The sequence below is a fragment of the Bombyx mori genome, chromosome 1, assembly GCF_030269925.1.
Source record: "Bombyx mori chromosome 1, ASM3026992v2".
NCBI classification, from domain to species: domain Eukaryota; kingdom Metazoa; phylum Arthropoda; class Insecta; order Lepidoptera; family Bombycidae; genus Bombyx; species Bombyx mori.
In genome coordinates this window covers 19861484-19879224 of record NC_085107.1, presented here as the reverse complement: position 1 = coordinate 19879224, position 17741 = coordinate 19861484, and the positions used below count along the sequence as shown (strand labels likewise).

General features: G+C 39.3%; 1 protein-coding gene across 8 annotated transcripts in view; it reads right to left on the bottom strand.

Annotated features, from left to right (window-relative positions):
* Nucleotides 1–4569: 4569 nt before the first annotated feature.
* Nucleotides 4570–17741, bottom strand: part of LOC101743586 (H(+)/Cl(-) exchange transporter 3) — a 33267-nt gene continuing 20095 nt past the window's right edge. For all 8 annotated transcript variants that reach the window (XM_021347143.3, XM_004924882.5, XM_012689371.4 and 5 more), the window contains 9 exons: nucleotides 14816–14955; nucleotides 13647–13829; nucleotides 13231–13445; nucleotides 12267–12475; nucleotides 11786–11926; nucleotides 11190–11400; nucleotides 9996–10159; nucleotides 9641–9854; nucleotides 4570–9222 (listed from right to left, as the gene is read on the bottom strand). In XM_021347143.3, coding sequence (XP_021202818.1) covers nucleotides 9132–9222; nucleotides 9641–9854; nucleotides 9996–10159; nucleotides 11190–11400; nucleotides 11786–11926; nucleotides 12267–12475; nucleotides 13231–13445; nucleotides 13647–13829; nucleotides 14816–14955 — 1568 coding nt within the window. In that variant the 3' untranslated portion in view covers nucleotides 4570–9131. The remainder of the gene's footprint in view (nucleotides 9223–9640; nucleotides 9855–9995; nucleotides 10160–11189; nucleotides 11401–11785; nucleotides 11927–12266; nucleotides 12476–13230; nucleotides 13446–13646; nucleotides 13830–14815; nucleotides 14956–17741) is intronic.

Here is a 17741-nt window from a genome sequence, read left to right as displayed (position 1 = left end):
TGAAGGAGGGCTTCACTCGAGGAGAAGTTCTTGCAAATGTATTTATTGGAGTTTACTCCTTTAGAATCGATTTACATATATAGGCCCGGGGTATGAAAATTATGGGGACCAAAATCGTACTAGCATGTCACACGCCCCCGCTGAGGCGTTCGCGCCCGATAGCGGGGACAATGGAGTAAGGGAGGGGGCGATGGATGTGGTCCAGTCTTAATGGATCACACCTATCGCTTCCTCCAAGGAAACTTGAACCACTCCGCCGGAGCTCAGGACATGCTGCTCCAGACTATGGCGGAGTGGTCAATTGACGTGGCTGTGGTCGCCGAGCCGTACTTCGTTCCCCCAGCAGACGACTGCTGGTTTGGGGACGTTGATGGCTTGGCGGCCATACATATAAGAAGATCCGCGATGATTCCCCCCCTGGCGATGGTGACCAGGGGTCCCGGGATCGTCGCGGTACAATTAGAAAATACCGTCGTGATCGGGGTGTACTTCTCTCCGAATCGGCCTACCGTCGAGTTCGAGCGGTTCCTGGACGGGCTAGAGGTGATCGCTCGTCACCTCTCTCCCCGTTCCGTGATACTGGCGGGGGACTTCAATGCGAAGTCTGTCTCTTGGGGTTCCCCATCTACGGACGCTCGTGGTAGGCTGTTGGAGGAGTGGGCGGTCGCGGCCGATCTCTGTATCGTTAACAGGGGCTCAGTCGCGACATGCGTGCGGTGGACAGGAGAGTCTATTGTGGACTTGACGTTCGCGAGCTCGTCCGTCGCACAGCGCATCCTCGGCTGGGGCGTGGTGGTGGGGGCGGAATCGTTGTCAGATCACCGGTATATCCGGTTCGATCTTTCCGCTCCCACGCCAACACCAGCCGCAGGCGCTCGCGGGGTTAACCCCCCGCGGAGTGCATCCCGGTCATTCCCTAGGTGGGCATTGAAGCTCCTGAAGAAGGAGCTCCTGGTGGAGGCCTCTATGGTGGCGGCGTGGACGCCCACGCGCCCACACCCTTTCGACGTGGAGGCCGAGGCCGAATGGTTCCGCGGCGCGATGCACCGCATATGCGATGCCTCGATGCCCCGGGTCGGCTCTCGGCATTGCGGACGGCGGCAGTCTCCCTGGTGGTCGCCTGAAATTGCGAGACTGCGCGCGGTCTCCATTCGGGCGAGCCGCCAATGCGCTAGACACCGCCGTCGCCGCCACCTGCGGCGCGACGACCCCGTCGCGTTTGCGGAGGAGGAAACCCGGCTGCACGGCGAATATCGCGCTGCGAAGGACGCCCTGCGGCTGGCCATCAGGCGGGCCAAGGAGCAGAACATGGAGAGACTCTTGGAGGCGCTCGAAGCGGATCCATGGGGGAGCCCGTACAGGTTAGTGCGCGGCAAGCTGCGCCCGTGGGCCCCCCCTATGACTGAGCGACTCCAGCCTCAACAGCTGCGGGACATCGTTTCGGCGTTGTTCCCGCAGGAGCGGGAGGGTTTTGTTCCCCCCGCTATGGGTGAGCCGTCGGACGCCATCGACGGTGAAGCCCCTGCTGAGGTGCCCCGTATTACTGGGGCAGAGCTCCGTGTGGCGGTTGTAAGGATGACTGCAAAGGACACGGCCCCCGGCCCGGACGGAGTCCATGGCCGGGTGCTGGCCTTGGCCCTCGATGCCCTAGGGGACCGGCTCCTGGAGCTATTTAATAGTTGCCTGGAGTCGGGACGGTTCCCGTTGCTCTGGCGGACGGGCAGACTTGTGTTGTTGCGGAAGGAGGGGCGCCCGGTGGATACAGCCGCCGGGTATCGTCCTATCGTACTGCTGGACGAGGCGGGAAAATTGCTGGAGCGTATTCTGGCTGCCCGCATCGTTCAGCACCTGGTCGGGGTTGGACCTGACCTGTCGGCGGAGCAGTTCGGCTTCCGGGAGGGCCGTTCGACCGTGGATGCAATACTTCGGGTGCGGGCCCTCTCGGACGAGGCTGTCTCACGGGGTGGGGTGGCGCTGGCGGTGTCTCTTGACATCGCCAACGCATTTAACACCCTGCCCTGGTCCGTGATAGGGGGGGCACTGGAGAGGCATGGAGTGCCCCTCTACCTCCGCCGGCTGGTTGGCTCCTATTTGGAGGCCAGGTCGGTCGAATGTACCGGGTACGGTGGGACCCTTCACCGTTTTCCGGTCGTGCGGGGTGTTCCGCAGGGGTCGGTTCTCGGACCCCTCTTGTGGAACATCGGGTACGACTGGGTGCTGAGGGGTGCCCTCCTCCCGGGCCTCCGCGTTATTTGTTACGCGGACGACACGTTGGTCGTGGCCCGGGGGGATGATTATAGAGAGTCTGCCCGTCTCGCCACAGCAGGGGTGGCCCTCGTTGTCGGGAGGATAAGGAGACTGGGCCTCGACGTGGCGCTCAGTAAATCCGAGGCCTTGTGGTTTCACGGGCCACGGAGAGCGCCACCTGTCGACGCCCACATCGTGGTTGGAGGCGTCCGAATAGGGGTCGGGGTGCAGTTGAGGTACCTCGGCCTCGTGTTGGACAGCCGGTGGGCTTTTCGTGCTCACTTTGCGGAGCTGGTCCCCCGATTGATGAGGACAGCCGGTTCTTTGAGCCGACTGCTCCCGAATATCGGGGGGCCGGATCAGGCTGTGCGCCGCCTCTACGCAGGGGTGGTGCGATCGATGGCCCTGTACGGTGCGCCTGTATGGGCTGAGCCACGCAACCGGGCCGCTATGGCTCGGTTCCTGCGCCGGCCGCAGCGCACCGTTGCTATCAGGGTCATCCGTGGATATCGCACCGTCTCCTTCGAGGCGGCGTGTGTGTTGGCGGGGACGCCGCCATGGGAGCTGGAGGCGGAGTCGCTCGCTGCCGACTATCGGTGGCGCAGCGAGCTTCGTGCTCTGGGCGTGGTGCGTCCCTCCAAAAGTGAGCTGCGGGCGCGGAAGGCCCATTCTCGGCGGTCCGTGCTCGAATCGTGGTCGAGGCGGTTGGCCAACCCCACGTGGGGTCTACGGACCGTTGAGGCGGTTTACCCAGTCTTTGATGACTGGGTAAATCGTGGCCGAGGACGCCTCACCTTCCGTCTGGTGCAGGTGCTGACTGGGCACGGATGCTTCGGAAAGTATCTGCACCGGATAGGAGCTGAGCCGACGACGAGGTGCCACCATTGTGGACACGACCTGGACACGGCGGAGCATACGCTCGCTGTCTGCCCCGCTTGGGAGGTGCAGCGCCGTGTCCTGGTCGCAAAGATAGGACCGGACTTGTCGCTGCCTGGCGTCGTGGCGTCGATGCTTGGCGGTGACGAGTCCTGGAAGGCTATGCTCGACTTCTGCGAGTGCACCATCTCGCAGAAGGAGGCGGCGGGGCGAGTGAGGCAAAGCTCTCCTCACTACGCAGAAACCCGCCGCCGCCGAGCAGGGGGTCGGGACCGGGGTCTCGTCCGTAACCCGGCCCCCTAAGAGCTTCGGGCTCCACCCGCTTTGTGCGGGGAGGAGCTTAGGCGTGGGGCGGCGTGGTAGGTCGCGTTCCCCCGACCGCTCCGGGGGAAGGTGTAGCGCGGCGCTATCAATCGGGCTCTTGGCCCGTCGACCGAGGGAACCGGCGGTCATGTTGCTGGCGGCCGCCGGTCCGGCGTCTGGGGGACGGCGGGATGGATGTAATGTGCTCTGCGTAAACCCTGTCCCGCCGTCTCAATAACTCCGACTGGGTTCCCACCCGGTCCGGGGTAGGGCGCCGGCTGTGAGCGGCAGGAGTTTTTAGTGAGGTTCGACTCCCACATACCCCACCTGCCGTGCGGGTGGGGATCCGGCGATTTTCTCCTGTGGAAAAAAAAAAAAAAAAAAAAAAAAAAAAGCATGTCACACGAAATGCGTTATGCGCATTTCGTGTGACATGCTAGTACATGCGCCGGCAGTCCGCCACAAAGCCTCGTACTGATCGCGCGTTTCTCTCATTATTGTATTTTCATATATTTGTTAGTCGTTTGTTTTGTGTCTCGTTAATTTGTTAATAATCTGTAGTGTATCGTGTTGTCGTAATATAGAACTATTTCTCGTATTGTTTCGTTTAATTTTTTATATCCAGTAAACTCCAGTCGTGCGTCGGAGCGGACACACACACTTTTTTTATATATAAAAAGCTAGTTAAAATTCTTTTCATGTACCTACTGCTATTTGCAAGAAATAATATAATAAAATAAGGATTTGTATTATTTTATATAATGAGATTATTTAAAAACTGTAAAAAGAACTAATCATTCAGGGATGTTTTTTTGATAAACCGTACATTCTGTAAACACTAATTATCACTTCACATAAAAATGTTGAAACTGGTAACATAAACATCATATAACAAATAAATTAAATAACATAGCTAATAAATAATAAATGTAAATTCGCTTTGCGCTCTGCAGGAAACAATTAGGGTAAACACTACATATAATTAACATCGCCTAAAATATCATTAGATACTTTATTACATTATTCGGTTTTACAATTACTTAGAATAGTCGCAACCAGCAATTGCGAATACCTAATTTAGAATTTTAAAAACGTCTCCCTGACAATTATTGTAAAGTTTACCCTTGTAAAATAATAACACAATTCATAATACACATTTTATTTGGATTTATAATATCATCTAAAATCATACAATAAATCAAATACACAACGATCGAATCACGAATAGAGTAAAAAAAGTATAAAGGTATTCTTTCAGGCTTCGATGAGTACGGTGTCATTCGGTAATGTTTATTGAAAAATTAAATGAAGTAATAAAACGTATTTAGTAATAATAGTCAGTAATAATAATTATAGTAAATTAATACATTAATCCGTCAAACAAAATATTGAAATTCCAATAAAATCCATAAAATTTGCATTTATTAAAAATATATAAATATGTGTATAATAGTGACAATTAATATTAATATAATAAAGTGATGTACAATTATTAAAAAATAGTAAAATAATTTAAAACACATTTAATATTAACAAGTAAACTGAACACGATGGAGGGTGCTTATTTAATGTCACCATATCCACCGAAGAGTCTGGAGTGCAGCATAGCAGTATCAGCAGCGCTGCCCATCTACTCAGATGTTAGGTTGCAGAAACGTTTCAATTTATGCAACCAGTGATCGTTGGGTTGCCAGACAACGCCCCCTTTATCACAGCTGCACATAGATAAAATAAAAAAAACATCCGGACAACCGGTCGATATACTGATACTGATAACTGACAACTATCAGTTTAATTAACAATACACATAAAACAAATTTTAAATGTAAATTCCTCCCTAAAGCGTTTCGTAACCTGCCGACAAGAAGCTGTCACATTACCTATGCACAAACAGCATTTGAAAAATGTTACTTAAAACCGTTAGATTCGAGTCGAAATCTTGCAATATACCGTTCACGGGATCAGTTAGTAGTAGTAATAATTATTTGCATACATTATTTTAAAGATTTAAATGTTTAATAACAAACATTGCAAGTTCGTCAGTAACCATTTTACGATTGATATGACTAATCAAAATGGGGATTCAAAGATTAAATATTAGATATATGAATTTTATTCTTTAAATTTTAAGCAAATTTTAATACTTTTTTAATAATATGTTATGAAAAATGGTTAGTGTTTAAGCAGTCAACTTCAAACTTGACTACCGGAACTGTTGTAGCTACCTTTTTATTGATAACAGGTTTAATGCTTAAAATGTTCTAATTGTAGATTTTGAAGTGTATGTATATGTAATTGGAATTAGCTACACACTTTATTTATTGAAATGCTAGAACAATGTGAACGCTGTCATCCGCCTTGAGATGCAAGATCCGTTTTGCATTACACCAAATGATAATAATAATTTTGAATGCAAGATCCGTTTTGCATTACACCAAATGATAATAATAATTTTGAATGCAAAACGCTTCTATAATACAGTTCACAGCTCGCAAATAGACTTCAATAAAATTTATATGCAATTAAAATAATTTCAATAAATTTTTTTACTATTAAAATTTTTCAATAAATACCCACATTGTTCCGTAATATACAATATAATTTAAAAATAATATGCCTGAAAATTATACGTTTAAGTTTTACGTTGTAGGCCATATTAAATTAATTTAAAATTCTATCATAAGTAAGTGGTTATTATAACTTCAAGAGGTCAGCTGCGGGACACAGGGCTCCCCCAGGTGTAGCACGAGCCTCAATCAAGTACAACGCCTTCCTTCCGGTGCGCGGTCTCAATTCAATCACTTTTTGTTTCCATCAGTCATCTGTTTTATGAGCAATGTGTGCTACCCACTGCCACCTCAAAAACGTTTATATCTTTAAAATTATTTCACACAGAAAATACAGTTAAATTATTATTACATTTGTTTAATTTTCAGTCACATTACGTCTTAGAATTACTACTATATACTAACTTTACCAGTATGCTTGGTGCGAGTTTTTTAACGTTCTCGATAGCGTAAAAGTTAACTCAAATTTGTAAACGTTCCCACTCAATACTACTTTGAGTTAACTTTTACGTTATCGAGAACGTTAAAAAACTAGCACTAAGCACAGAGGTCTTTTATTTTATTTGTTTTATTAATTTAGTTTATACACTAATTATATCATGTATCAATGTAACTAAACGCGTCTTATGTTAATAATAATATGCTTCACAAACTGCTTAATTATTGTTTTAAAAATTATTATTGAATATGGAGATAACGTGCACCAGTGACTATTGCAGGTTTAGGTATTAATTTAAGTTATTAAATAAGAGAGAAGTGAAATAGTAGGTTGGCACTATTAGTGTTAGAAATAAGATGTCTAAGGAAATATATATATAAATTATTGTAAATAGTAACAATCAACAAAACAATAAAAATATCCGCCTAAGGGATGATCGAAATCAGACGTAACAAATATCAGAATGTAATAATAATACCCACAATTGCTTATAATTCCATTGCGTATACAAACAAATTTATCGAGAAAATAATATCCATTTATACAAAAAACAAAGGGACCTACGTTATTCGTAGTTTTGTGAAGATGCGTGTGATGTTTCACATTATGACGATGAAATAAATTCAATACATTATTTTTGTCACTAAGCCTAGAGAAAATGAGATAAATTCCAAATTATTATGCATCGTTCACATATAACATGATACAAAAAATATACTTTGATGATTTATAGATTCACACATGGATATTATATACAAAAAGAATTAGTCTTAACAATAAAAAGAGAATACTCAAAAATATACATTCAACATTTAATTTACTTATACATTTATTTAAGAGATTAAATTATGAAATAAAAATAAAATTCTTATCGTTTTCTTATAGCTATATACTTACAGTGCTCGTACACAAATAAGTCAACAAATGAGGTTTGAAGCATACTGATTTTGTTAAACATTTAAAAATGTTTTAATACAAACAATAACTACACAAAGAGGTAATACTTGCAAATAACAGCAGTTATTATATCATGTTTGCCAATATTACTTGTCAGTTAGTATTTACAAGCTGATGAGCGGTGCATAACTATTTACATTGATCACTTATCAATAGTCACACAACCGATGTAAAGAATTTAAATTTTAATTGATTGAAGACACTAATGAAAGTGTAATATGTCCTTTTGTATCTAAAGCTATCCCAGTATTAATTATTCTACCTACTGACACAGTAAATTTATTCAATTACTTCACTTTTCAGCATATTGTACATTATATAAATGATATTAATAATATTTGTAATATTTAACTTTAATAAAATCAACACCTCACATCGCTTATTTTGAATCCATTCATAAACTGATTATAATTACACTTATAAAACTATAACATAATCCATTTAATTTGATAATTATCTATATACAGAGTAAAAAAGCAAATCCACTTCACAATAAATTTAAGATATAGAAGTAGTAATTGTAGCCAGACAGCAGCAGTAGCGGTGACACTTTAGAGCAGTAATACTAGATCTACGACAAGAACATAAAAAGTGATGTTGGGTTGCTTTATTATGCTAATATAGTGATTTTTTTGGGAGGGGGGATTAATTGTGTAATAATTTCAGATTATTAACAGTTTGAGAATTAAAAAAGTACATAAGTATTGCGAAAATGCCATACTTATGACTAAGACCATTTAATATGGTCCTCCAGATCTACCAAAAACTGCATCAAATTGTCAATCAAATAGCTGTCATACCTAGAATTATTATATCAGCAAGGTAAAATAAAAATCTGGGCTTCTTATGAAAATAAACCTACTAGTTTTCATAATAAATTAGTAGAGAAGCTGCCAACTATATTTTAATTGTAAATGAAGCAACTCTATTTGTTTACCACATCAAATGTTAAAAATTTATGTATGCGCGTTGTTATAACTAACTTGACCATTATTTGTGATTTAAAAAATAATCAATCAATATAATACTCAATCGTTAGAAAATAAATATAAGATTATAAAATCGTAGTAAAAATAGCATTTTAACGTAATTTATTCCTCAAAATATTCATTGTGGGTTATGTTGTATTTGATTAATCATCTTGAATGAAATTTTTATATGTAATACTATTACAATATTAATTTCAATTTTATTAATGTCAAATTTATTTCGTACTATTTCATTGTTCAAAATCTACTATTTCTTATAAAATGCATTATAAATAGATTTTGGGTCAAGTATTCAGTTTGAATAATCAAATCAATGAAGAAAGAGCACAAATTTTATATTTAAGCATAAGTTTTTGAAAAAATTGTGTGTAAAAACGTATCGACATGCTGAGCTTAAAACATTCGCAAACGTTTATTATTTACATTAGAGCATTTTTTTCTTTTCAATATTCTTGTTACTTTTAACAATCTTTTACTTTATTTTTTAATATCCATAAAACGTTCGGGTTTCAGTTTTTTACCCTGATAAATTTCATAACGATATATTCGTAGAGGCCTTGCTTAGTGATGCTCGTCAACAAATAAATGTTAAAAAAAAAATATACAAATACAACTTAAGACTAACACCACAGAGGATACACTGAGTAATACATTTAAGTAGTGTCCATCATTGAGGCAATTTGTGGATCGCGTCCGTTACCATTGGGTCGCCGGGGGCCAGCACGGCGACGGCACAGACTCTGCCCACGACACTCAGTTAAACATTACTGAGCTCGGGTCCTCGTTGTCCATATGTTTCACGTGACGGAGCACGTCCTTCTTAGTGATGACACCGAGCAGCCGCCTATTCATTTACAAAACAAGTGTTATTCTTAATTGTATAAATATAATTCTATAATTATAGCTGTTTTTTCATCTCACTAGAAGAAGCTGCTGTGAGTCCGCACGGGTAGGTACCACCCTGCTTATTTCTGCCGTGAAGCAGTAATGCGTTTCTGTTTGAAGCGTGGGGCAGCCGTTGTAACTATACTGAGACCTTAGAACTCATATCTCGAGTTGGGTGGCGCATTTACGTTGTAGATGTCTATGGGCTCCGGTAACCACATAACACCAGGTAGGCTGTGAGTAATACATTTTCATTATTTTTAATATAACAACATTTCACAAAAAATTAAATAAATTATTCCCTAATCAAATACTTTGATCGCATTTACTACAATTCCTTTGTTTTGTTAATAATTTTAAAATTAATAAATACTAACCCGTTATGTGTGACCAGAGTCTGGCGGAGTCCCAATTTTCTGAACATGTCAACAACCGTTTCCATGGGAGTCTGATCGGTGACAGTGATGGGAGCCATGTCGAGGATGCGGCTGAGCTGGAGGTACGGTGGCGGGCCCGGCGGAGGAGCAACGTTACCGGCAAAGATCACAACAGATTGACCAGTGATGCCTTCGATGGTGCGGCGTGCGTTTGCTACAAAATAAAGTTTGAAGTATCATTAAAGTTTATATAAGTACAATATACTATTAGGACAACAGATTAAAGACATCATAGAGTATTAAAATAGTTTTTCAAGCAACTGTATTTCAAATCAAATTCTTTTTAGATTCTCACCAATAGCAAGATTCAAATCCCGTCGGAGCACAAATCCAACAAGGTACTGAGATTCCTTAGACACAACAACAGGATACCCATTGTGTTCGGTCTCCTTAAGCAGGGTCTCCACATCATCAACGGTCATCGAATCTTGAGTTATTACAGATAAAGTTTCATTCCGTCTGTTGACAAAGAAAGCAGTGGTCTTGAATAATAATCCTGTACTACTATACTATAGAACTATACAAGATAAATATAGGAATGAAATATCAATCGCAATGCATGGGTGAAAAGGAAATAAGCCAGAATTTACAACAACAACAAAAATATGATAGCACCTGAAATGTCACAATAATTTCTATTTTTGCAATGCTTTAGGTAATTAATCATTATTTGAATTTAAAGCAAAGCTGGTTTCCTAGATCTTAATTAAATTTATTTTTAGGAAAGATAAGTTAATTATTATCAAAACAATTAAAAAAAAAAACAATTTTTAATGTTATTCTTAACCTTACTTAAATAGAGTATTATCAATAACATTGCTAGGCAAAATAAGTTGAATACAATATAGTAAACGAATGAATCGCTCATGGCTGCAACGCAATGGCAGTATTAGAAACAAAACATAACATTTGGTATTCGCAATGCGTGCAGCATTAGACTTTATAATTCTAGGCGAAAATAATCATAAGGTTTAGCAAGGTTGGGTAGTTAAACAATAAGATCATATACATAATTAAAATACTTTTACGTTACAACAGCGCAGCCAATTTCAGTAATTAGTATTCAGTATTAGGTACAGCTAAGCAAAGTGAATGACATGAAATAGCTTTGGGTAAAGTATGACAAAAAACTTTTCATGCAAAGTGTGAATACTATGCGAATGCAAAATGTCAAAATGTAATTATGATTCATGAAAACACTATTGTTATTAAACCAATTTATGCTATGTGTTTTTTTCTTTACTAACTTTTGGTCATACATTAGTCATAACGATAACAATGTCGAAAAAATAGCAAATATTGGCTTAACAACTATGATGCATTGAGTGGACAGTGAATGACATAGTAGCACATTTATTAAAAAATAAATTAAATGAAAGTATATTAGGACAGTAAAGGTTTACTTTTTAGTTACGTGCACTTTTTGATTAATGGGTTAAATGGCATAACTCTTTAATGAGACAGTCTAATAATATGTGAGGGGACTGACTTAGGTTGCATGACGTCGGCGGCGAGAGATGTGTGCTGGAATTCATCTTTGCTATCGAGAAACGGATATCCGTTCAGAGCGATGTGTGCGTCATATATGCCTTGTCTACCCAAAGCGTCTCCCACCCACTTGGAGGCCATGGCGGCCGCCATTAGGGGCACGATGTAACGAACCCCGCCGGTCAACTCGAACATTATAACAACGAGCGAAACTGAAAAGAAAAATAATTTTAATGTTCATTTTATTCAATGCAAATGACTTATTACGTATCTTCCATTATCGTATAGTGCAAAAATATAATTTATAGTAGGAAAATAGAAAAAAAATACAAAGTTATCTCTAGAAACGAACAAAAAATGAAGGTTTTATCTTGTGTAGTCTTTGTTTTTTTTATTGGTTAGATGGGTGGACGAGTTCACAGCCCATCTGGTGTTAAGTGGTTACTGGAGCCCATAGACATCTACAACGTAAATGCGCCACCCACCTTGAGATATAAGTTCTAAAGTCTCAAGTATAGTTACAATTAAATTATTAATTGTGTAGTGTTTTTATGAATAGTAAATTTCATCAAAGCTATATGAACATTTTGTACTAACCGGTCATCCGCGTGACTCCACCGAGTACAGCCGCCGCTCCAACCATCGCGTATAGTCCAGGAGTTATACAGTCATCGCCGGTTGAACATTCACCGGAGAAAAGCCAGATCTTCGGATAGGTATATGCCATTTGTTCGACACCTGTAAAAGGTCATGCATAACTGATGTATATTACACGTTCACGTACGTTTGTTTATAAAAATGTTTAAATGCAAAACTAATGAAAGTGAAATTGAAGCAAACAAATAGTTAATGAAGGAAGATTTTTAAACTATTATTTATATGAAGTGATACAGTGGTTTAAACAACAGCTTATTTGAGAGTGGTTACAAATTGATAATATTTATTTATATATATTTTTATATGTATATATTTATGTATACGTATTTATTTAAGTACGACCTGAGGCTAAATAGTAGGACTGAGAACTGACTTAAATTCACACTCCTTTTTTGTTACATTATGTAATTGTAAAACGCACCGATGCCCACAATCCTGCCAGCAATGGCTCCGAGCGCGAGGCTGGGTATGAACAGTCCACACGGCACCTTGATACCGAACGTGAAGATGGTGACGACCAGCTTGAAGACCAGAGCGAGTACCAGCAGCCAGATAGCGCGGTACACCCCAGCACCGGCTGCCGCCTTCTCTATCGCCGAATTCGCATCGGTGAAGTTACGATTGTAGTCACTGTTTTAAACAATAATGACTTAATTTGATAGAAACATTATACTTTATGAGCTAAGAGTAGAGTTTACCGATGTTGGCAAATTCAAAATACAACATTTCTTCAATATCTAATGATTAATTAAGAAATGTGTTTGGGTTTAAAAAAAATATTTTAATAGTCTCATTGAAATACGAGAAATGGTTGGTGAGTAGTTTCAAGAAATGGATTAACGCTGGAATGGAGGAAATGACTGACTATTCATCAATTAGTCACAATCACAGTGAAGAGTGACCGAGTTCCACTATTTATAAACATATTTTTTTAATTATCTGATGTATAATTTTAATTTTAAAATATTCAACTCAAGTTCACATCTCGGTTCCAAAGATAATTGGAAGTTAATCTGAAATACTCTATTCATGGAAATGGAAAGTATTACTTTTTTTTCTTTGATATTAGATCTTTAAACTTTCCCGACTGTAATAAATAAACTAAATTTATATAAACTTGTTTCTTTTTGGAAATTATGGTACAATTATCTTTGTTGTTACTCTTTGGAATTGAGGTATTAGAATATTAGTTATATTTTAATATAACATTGTCGTTTTTATTAGATGTATTATAATACTGATGTATTATAATATTTTGGTAGGCAGCAGCTTGGCTCTGCCCCTGGCATTGCTAAGGTCCAGGGGCGACGGTAATCACTCACCATTAGTTGGGTCGTATGCTCGTCTGCCTACTAGGGCAATAAAAAATATATAAAAAAACTGACCACAAAGGATCCGAGTTAGAGATCCCGCACTGGTTAAAAAGCAGGTATATGAGTTCGCTGGTGTTCATGCGCGTGTATGGGTTCGGGTAGGCAAGGATGGCGGTGATCAGCGTCACGACCAGCACTTCAGTCACCGGATACTGTCCCAGCTTCGAGTACTTCCGGTAACGACACCAATAGATATTCGCTTTTATGAAGATCGTAGCGATGCAACCCTGCAATATATTTATAGGGATGAATAGCTGTTTGGTTTGGACATTTATCTTTGTAACTAAAGGTCTGTTTTATTTGATATTAGCATCAAACAATTCGATGTTCTTAATTGAACCCCAATTATGTTTACCCCATTCAAATAGCTAAAGAAGTTTTTCATGTCATAATATTTTTTTAAAATGGAATAACAATTATGAACTCACCCCGATAATACCGAGGCCAACAAACGGAATGAGTTCGAAGAAGATCCAGGGCTTGTTGTACTCGACGAAGAACAACACGGAGTGCTCGTTGCCGAACGGATTGATTGAGCGCAGTATGAAGGCGGCAATCAAAGCGCAGAAGAACGAACGCCAAAGGGTCTTCAGCGGGAAATAGTACGATACCTGATAAAACGAAAAATCATTTCTTCAATGACATACCACCAATCAGAATTACGTTTTGCGGTTATAAATAGTGACTTCTCTTATCTTTCCTCTAATGCATAGCTTCGCGGTATTTATTCGCAAGTTTGAAAATCATCGTTGTCAAACCAAAATCTGCTATGTGCGCTTTTTGAGATTTTTACTTTTTTACCTTTTCGTTTAGTTCACAACCCTATCTACCGAATAAAATAAAAACTTATATATTTATTTATAGCTTTCATTTGATATAGTAGTTCTTAAAAATTCACCTTCATATAAAAAATTATACGAAAATGTTTTTACTCGTTAATTCAAAATAAAGTTTTTGGTTTGACAGCGACGAAATATTGCTATATATAACATCGAGAATGAAAAATTTGCTTCATAACTACAACATTATTGTTCAATTTGTGTCTATTATTATAACAGAATTGTATTATTGTATGCGGAAAAACTTTCCTTGATGATAAATTGTATTTGATTTTGTGTAAGATCACTCAAAACTTTTGGTCGTATATATGGGCGCAAACGCCACTATTGGCAAAATTTAACGTAATAATATATAGTTTAGTTTATTCTATGTTAATATTTATTTATTATTACCAAGATGAAACTGTTTTTCTACTATATTTAACAGATACTGTTTTGATGTGAAAATGTTCAAAATATGATTATTGTTTATGTTATTGTTTAAAAAAACAAATTACTATAAATAATTAAATATTAATAAAGCATAAATATTAATAATAATTTATATTATAATTAACAGTAATAAATTAATTACGTAATTTTCATTGTAAAAGAACTTATGTGTGAAAACCCTGGCTTAACGCCGACATATAACGTTTACAATCGATAACCTTTTCAGTGCTGCCTGTTAAAATACTGGTTATGCATCTTATCTTTGACGGTGGACTTTGATGATTTCGACACCGATGTCCTAAAGTGATGAAAGGGTGGTTAATTACCTCTTCCAGACTGAAGAGTACTCCACCGATGGGAGCTCCGAATGCGACGGACACTCCGGCGGCGGCGGCGGCGGACAGGATCTCGCGCTTCTTGGCCTCGTTGCGACCGTATTTCGGAAACAGGTATGATAGAATGTTACCTGTTGACACGTTGACTGTGTTAGAGCCCCATACGCGACTGTTGACTGCCGCCCAGTCAAAACCACGTTCTTTCGCTCGGTACGAAAAGCGACTATGTTTATATTTTAAATGTATTGAGAAGATATTAAAAAACAGACTTTTTTAAGGCCTATTTGATGTCATATGCACTGTAAAGAAATCCTATTTTGCTTCGAAATTACCTAATAGGCACTGGTTGAAAGTCCCTCAAAAATGGTCCCGCATTTAACGTGTTAAGAATTCGTTTTGAAAATTTGCGAATAAATTTGTAGCGATTAGCAGGAAAATTCTGTTCAAATTAATAAAAGAATGTAACTCATAGTATAGATATGTACTATAACGTAGCGCACGTGATTAGTGATTCAGAGTAATGTTAATTGAACTCCATTCTGAACATCTACTAATGAAACTTCATAAGTTATTCACAATCTGACTTTTCGAATAAATAAACTATATTTTTTTTATTTCTTATATTGGCGGACGAGTTCACAGCCCACCTGGTGTTAAGTGGTTACTGAAGCCCATAGTCATCTACAAGGTAAATGCGCCACCCACCTTGAGATATAAGTTCTAAGATCTCAGTATAGTTACAACGGCTGCCCCACCCTTCAAACCGAAACCCATTACTGCTTCACAGCAGAAATAGGCAGGGTAGTGGTACCTACCCGCGCAGACTCACAAGAGGTCCTACCACCAGTAAAAAAATTTAACGAAATCATTATTTTTATAGACAAAAACTGATGATATTGAATTGATAAAATTGAAACAGATGCTAAAAAATCACATAGAGTAGAGTAGAGAGAGAGTAGAGTCACTTTCGGTCTGCCAAAATAAGAAACTTCAATAAAAGAACATGGTGCCTTAGCATAAAATAGTATAAGTAAGAACTCTACATACAAAACAAATTTTAATCGAAACTTCGCTAAAAACAGGTAAGTTAACCTTGTAATACATGACTCATGTAGATACTTTAACACTACTGAATATCGTTGATTCTCAATCCAATATCAATAGTATCGAGTTTCCTTATTCTCAAAAGTCAATATTATTAGTAATGTTTCCAGTGGAGACTGACCGCAGTTTTACTGAGAATTCCATTTTAGAATAAATGTTTTTGAAATTTGAAATTCTCATTTGGTCTTATAGTTAATCTCTGATTTAAATGGCTTCAAAAAAAACAATCTGGTCGTTCAAAATTTTGTCGTAGTCAGTTTACCATGTACGATTGTATAAATTTTCAAATAATCCATATTCAAATAAATAAAATACGCCTAAATAATTTTGTAATAATGCACGCAAAAACACATGCATCGTACATTATTAAAAATTGTAGCTAAGTACACACATATATAATGTTTATTCTTAACAGACGTGTGCATACCCAAAAAAATATTAGAAGTATTAATTTCGATTGACATAATTTATAAACAGCTCTTACAACTATGTATAACATGTTTTTGTATCTTTTTAGACGGTGTCTATTAGAGATTAAAAAGTCATCGGTTCTACTCATTTTCTTGATCAGAACGGAACCCGTGAAGACAAGTCAAATGACGTCCGTAAACAGCCTTAGCCAATGTCTTAATAGAGGCATCGATCAATATTTGTTACAGATAGAGAATCGATACTGGCATATGACTTTTCACATCGTATATTAAGTTGAATGTCCTGGCGATGTAAAGGCTTACTATAGAGCCACCCTATTTTTCTTATTGGTTTTATATTAAGGTATAAAAGATTCTAAGCAACAGGTGTTAGCTTTTTTTTTTATTGCTTAGATGGGTGGACGACTTCACAGCCCACCTGGTGTTAAGTGGTTACTGGATCCCATAGGCATCCACAACGTAAATGCGCCACCCACCTTGAGATATAAGTTCTAAGGTCTCATATAAGTTACAACGGCTGTCCCACCCTTCAAATCGAAACGCATTACTGCTTCACGGCAGAAATAGACAGGGTGGTGGTACCCACCCGCGCGGACTCACAAGAGGTCCTACCACTAGTAAGGTACTTAAGATTACTGTTTAATTTTTTTCAAAACGCTTAAATAAGCGATAGCAAAGAAATTTTTATATTAATACAACTGTGTAAGGGTAACGGTGTAAAGTTAAGAAGGAAATGAGCTCCCCTCTGCGGTGTTTATCGGACGCTATATGTTCTTCTTTAAAGAAAGCTTGTGGAGAGCACGTAACGGCGGGCAGCAGGTGGCTCTGCCCTTGGCATTGCTGACGTCCACGGGCGACGGTATCCACTTACCATCAGGTGGGCCGTGTGCTCGTCTGTGTATAAGGGCAATAAAAAAGTCGAACAATTTAATTTCAATCGTCTTTGCTCAGTATTGCTTATCGTGTATGAGGAAAAGTTGAGCGTTGTTGGATGTCGAGTAGCTGGAATGCGTAGTGCAGAGCAGTGCCCATGACTTAAGTGCAAAATGTCACCGTAAAAGTTCATTTTAAGTAATCGCATTTAATGTCGCGTTTATTGTCGTTGATTAATATAAACTTTTAATTTATTAAAATTTTTCCGAAATATTTTTATAGTATATCACCCAACCTTATAAAATGCCGAAAGTAATATAACCCTGTCATTGAATGCAGCCTTTGCTTGAATAATAGAAGTCGTGTTTACTAAATTATCACCTAAAGTACAATACGTTTATCATAATACAACAGACGGTACAATCATAATACGATACATTTGTATTTTTAATAACGTAACACGACTGAACACAAAACAATGATAAGGAAACACAACGTGCACATTCATT